Source organism: Cibotium barometz, chromosome 7 (assembly GCF_041138505.1).
Source record: "Cibotium barometz isolate CiBa-2024 chromosome 7, ASM4113850v1, whole genome shotgun sequence".
Lineage (NCBI taxonomy): Eukaryota > Viridiplantae > Streptophyta > Polypodiopsida > Cyatheales > Cibotiaceae > Cibotium > Cibotium barometz.
Genome location: NC_141052.1, coordinates 17,405,687 through 17,410,612, shown reverse-complemented (window position 1 = coordinate 17,410,612; position 4,926 = coordinate 17,405,687). Strand labels below are relative to the sequence as shown.

The following is a 4,926-nucleotide window of genomic DNA, read 5'->3' as shown; positions in this document are numbered from 1 at the left end:
TTTTCTCTTGCACGCCTTCTGTCTCTCGCACAGCTCTCTCTATCTCTTCTTTCTCTCGCACGGTGCTAGCTTGTGTCGTGCCCGCTTGGGGCGTTGGTGTCCATCTTGCCCGACTACGACGCTGGCTAAGGTTCAAACGTTAATCACTAGACGTGAAAATGTCTAGTTGAATTATATACGTGTGAAGCAACTAGTATATACTAAATACGTATATAATAGTTATACAACATAACTTTAATCAATGTGGGCACTAGGGCTAGGGGGTGACTCGTGAGGCTTGGGTGAAACAGTGCTCAAGATGAAGTTTCTCATTTGGACAGGTAATTTTTGTGTACTTTTTTATGAATTGTATAAGTTTTATTTCTAAAACCTTGTAGAAACCATGAAGTTCAAAATTCAAAAGTAAATTTTTTGAATTTTGAAGGTCTAGGACAGCAAGGCTATCTTGGTGTACAGAAGGGCGGAGGGCGCGGGCGGCTGAAGGACGTACAGGGGAGCGGCATGCAGGGGTAAATGGGGATGACCGTTGGGTTCGTGTGAAATCTTGAAACGCGGGCGAAGCATGCACGGGGTGCTCCTACCTGTCAACCCTATTCATAAATATAAAAATAATCGCTAGGTTGAGAGTAGCAGTGTCGTCTGCGTAGACGATCAGTTGGTCTATTGAACGGTTGCTTTCCCGTTTCGTTCAACTCGAGGGCGGCGCCTTCCTCTAGCTCTCCAGTATATTAAAAGCGCACTACCGTGTTGTAAACACAGCCGCCTTCGTTTCAGTGCACTGTATTTTCTTCGTCAAGACCTGGGATTGCAGCACGTAACAGAGCTTGCCTGCTCCCTCAAACGTTCCATCCATTAAGCTATGGGGTGTATAAACTCCAGGCCTGGCGATGATGACGTGGTTCGACGTTTCCGGGCTCGCAAGCGCTTCATGAAACAGGCATTTTCACAACGCCAAGCATTTGCCACCGCCCACTGCGCTTACTTGCACGCTCTGAGGAACACGGGCTCTGCTCTCCGCCAGTTTGCGGAAGGGGAGGCCAAGGACGGGGCTGCAAACACCCCCCGCTGCAGCACCCTCAGCTCGCAGAATGCAACAACCCCCCTCTCTCCTCCTCGCCCTTTCTTGCCTTCTTCAGCCAATCCCGGCCGCCACACCTATACCACCACCCATGTGCAGAGGATCTCTGGCTCCCCGTCTGAACAAACAGCGCCGGCCTCCCTTAGCCAACACAAAGGGGGCAACAACTTCTCTCCTGTCTCCTCATCGGACGACAAGGCAAGTGATACCCCTCCCCCTCCTTCTCCCCCTCCCCAGGAATCCACCTGGAACATCCTCAACCCGTTCCGCCCTTGTAGCCCCCCTTTCCACCTTCACGAGAGCCATCACCAACGCAACACCAGAGGAAAAGCCTCCCAAAAGAGCAGCCACACGAAAGGCTACTACGGCTACGGAGATGGTGCTGGCTTGCCCCAGCTTGAAGATGATTTCGAAGGGCACAGTACTGCCCTCGCCGAATGGGAGAGAAGCAATCGAGACTCAGGTGCAATGGTGGCGATAGGCGGCGATCAGATGGACATCTTAGACATCGTGAAGGAGGTTGAGGATCGGTTCCTCAAGGCGTCGGCGTCCGGAACTGCCGTTTCTAAGCTGCTGGAGGCACGGAAGGGCCACTACGTAACCGAGCTTCCCGACACCAAAAAGAGTGAGCTGTAGCTGCTTTAATTGAATAATAAAACGTTTCTTAATTTTATTCCCTGGACAGATTTATTGAAGTGGTTTGTGAGAGTGAAATGTAGCCACCAGTGCCAACCCTGGCAACGTATTCAGCACGTTGACGTGGAGCTGGTCAAAGAATCCCCTTGTCCCAACCGGTGAAGTCAGCACTGTGTTCACTGAAGAAGCTGAGTTACTAAAGGGGAGCCATGCTCTCACCCTGGAGAGGCTTTGTGCATGGGAGAAGAAATTGTTCAACGAAGTGAAGGTTTTGTTCTTTGTTGCATCGTTTCGCAGTAATGCATGTGACATTGTTGCCTTCAAAGATGAAGAGAAAACTGCTTCCCAGGGCTGAAATTCAAGTTATTTGGTTTGGTTTGCAGGCAGGGGAGGCATTGAGGAGTGAGCATCAGAAGAAATACACTCTGATGAGGAATCAAGAGGCGAAAGGAGAGGACCTGAGCGTGGTTGACGAGACGAGAGCTGCTATCAAGCGGTTGCATTCTCTTATTCTGGTGTCCTTTCAAGGAGTTGATTCGACAACTGCTGCCGTCAAGGCGATGCGCGACGAAGAGCTTTATCCTCTATTGGTGGAGCTTGCGGAAGGGTTAGTTTCTAACCGGATTTAATCTCACTTTGTTTATGCACTGTAATTAATTTGCATCAGCTATGCGCCAGATTGATGTACATGTGGGGGACGATGCATGAGTGCCATGAGTATCAGAAGCAGGTTGTGCTTCAGTTGAAGGACCTGGACTCCTGGGCGACTCATGAGGCCACTACAGATTATCACCATCACGCCACAGTGGAGTTGGAGAAGGAGCTGAGCAACTGGTACGAGTGCTTCTGCAAGCTGGTGGCGGGTCACCGCGACTACATGACGGCCCTTAACGGCTGGTCGTGCCTCAGCCTCATGGAGATCGACATGGACGAAGCCAATAAAGAGAACGATCAGCTCTTGGCCAACGAGGAGTCCTCGCCGCCCCGCAATCCGCCCATGTCCAGGACGGTCAGCCTGTGTGAAGAGTGGCAAAAGGCTGTGGACAGGCTGCCTGACAAAGTCGCCTCCGAAGCGATCAAGAGCCTGGCAGTGGTGGTTCACGCGCTGGTCACGCAGCAGACGGAGGAGCTGAAGCAAAAGAAGAAAGTGGAGCGGTTAACCAAGAGGCTGGAGAAGATGATCGTGAATCTGCAAAACGCGGAGAGGAAGCAGGTTGAGGTGGCAGCACGCACGCCACCAGCTGTGGTGGTGGCAATCAGCAAGAAGATTGAAATGGAGGATGTAGATGAAGACGACACGGACTTCGAGCGTGTGAACGAGGACGACTACTCAACCCCTGCGGCGTGGGATCCTCTGGCGGAGAGGAAGGCAGCCGTGGAGGCGCTGAAGAAGAAGTTGGGCGATGAGCGGCTGAAACATGTGAAGTGCGTGCAGGATACGCGTGTACTAACCATGAACAATTTGCAGACGGGCCTGCCGGGCGTTTTCGAGGCCATGAGCGGCTTCTCAGCTGTGTGCGGCCAGGCCTTCGAAACCCTTTACAACCAAACCAGCAAACCGGCTACAGTACACTGATCTCTACCTCATAGCTTTTGCTCCCTGAAAAAACCTAAAAAAAAAACATTCCAGTTTTTGTTTTTATTTCTATGAAAAGTATTATTACCCTTTTTAACCCCCCTTCCGCATTTTTGATTGCCCCTGATGATGTATAAGCCAATTGTATTATATCGGCAGCATAAACCCTAACCACTTAGACTCTTTTTTTTGGGGGGGGCGGGGGGGGGGGGGGGGGTTCCTCTCTTTTTGCTCCTTTGCCATTGTGCAACCGCCCAGGGCAACTGTATCACATTTGATCGTAAAATGTCAATATATATTTTCCTCAAATTTAGGGTTGGAATTTTTTTTGTAAAGTTGTTGGAATTTTTTTTGTAAAGTTGCAATCATTTATTTCTTGATAGAATGGTTATACTAAATTACTACCCTTGTAATGAATAGTTATACTAAATATGACCATTAAGTCAATATTAGGTAATTTGGAAAAAATCTCACATTTTGGGAGTCAATTACTCCATGTAGTTTTGGACATATCTTAAACATACTAACTCCAAATTTGTCGGAGATCATAGATTTAGATTTTACTCTTCAAGATCTTTCCGATAATATGTCACATGAGGGGGTTTTGACAAACTTTTGGACAAGTTTACCATGCTCCCATTTTTCAAATGGGAGTGGGATTTTTTTCAAATTATCTAATGTGGTGTTCATTGTAATGTTTTGTAAAAAATATATTATTGGTTTCCTTCAAAAGTAATGTATTGGGGCGGTTATACGAATAATATGGACCCTAGTGTAAAAACCTAGAAAAATCATGGTTTGTAGTTGGGAAAAATATTTCCTTAAAAGCAATATTTTTTATCCATTACTTGTTTTGGTCTCCACATAATGTGGAAGGTGGGAAAAATATATTTCCTTAAAGCAATATTTTTTATCCACTACTTGTGCATGTATTTTTTATCCACTAGTGCATGTATTTTTTATCCACTACTTGTTTACATGCACGGGCTCCACATAATGTGGAAGGTTATTATTCGAAAGCAAAGTAGGAAAAACCTTTTCCATTTGAATCTTAAGATGTCATCATAACAAGCATCGTCCTTACCGTCAACAAAAACTTGGCTTTTAGACCTTGATAATTAAAACAACGTTTATAGTCCTTCAAAAAAAAATCATGGCTTTAACCTTGTACAATACACTTGTGAGTGCTCATATAATTTACTTTTCTCTACCTTCGCTTTCTCAAAAGCCAAGTTTTCATTTCTCAAAGGGTACTACGTGTTGATCCTATCCAATAGTCCCAAATTCATTGGACCTTTTTTCACAAGAAAAAGGCACGAGGTTTCTTGAAGTACATATTATAGGGTTTAAAAGGCTTTTAAAGCTTGGATGTCAATTCATAATTTAGGATCAATCGTACATTGTTTTATCATATAAAAATTTGTGAATGAGTGCACATGTCACATGTGTGCATGTGTGCCAATTAATAATTTAGGATCAATCTTACATAGTTTTATCATATAAGAATTTGTCAATTGAGTACACGTGCACATGTCACATGTGTGCATGTGTGCCAATTAATAATTTAGGATCAATCTTACATTGATTTATCATATAAGAATTTGTGAATGAGTACACGTGCATGTGCAAGGACATG

The 4,926-nt window shown here is 45.7% G+C and overlaps 1 protein-coding gene across 1 annotated transcript; it reads left to right on the top strand.

Moving 5' to 3' along the window:
• Positions 1 to 546: 546 nt before the first annotated feature.
• On the top strand, positions 547 to 3,616 carry LOC147636760 (protein ALTERED PHOSPHATE STARVATION RESPONSE 1-like). The gene is made up of 4 exons (XM_086800289.1): positions 547 to 1,703; positions 1,798 to 1,982; positions 2,098 to 2,321; positions 2,393 to 3,616. Exons 1-4 carry the CDS (start codon positions 860 to 862, stop codon positions 3,288 to 3,290), a joined length of 2,151 nt encoding a protein of 716 aa, XP_086656415.1. The 5' UTR covers positions 547 to 859; the 3' UTR covers positions 3,291 to 3,616.
• The last annotated feature ends 1,310 nt before the right edge of the window (positions 3,617 to 4,926 follow it).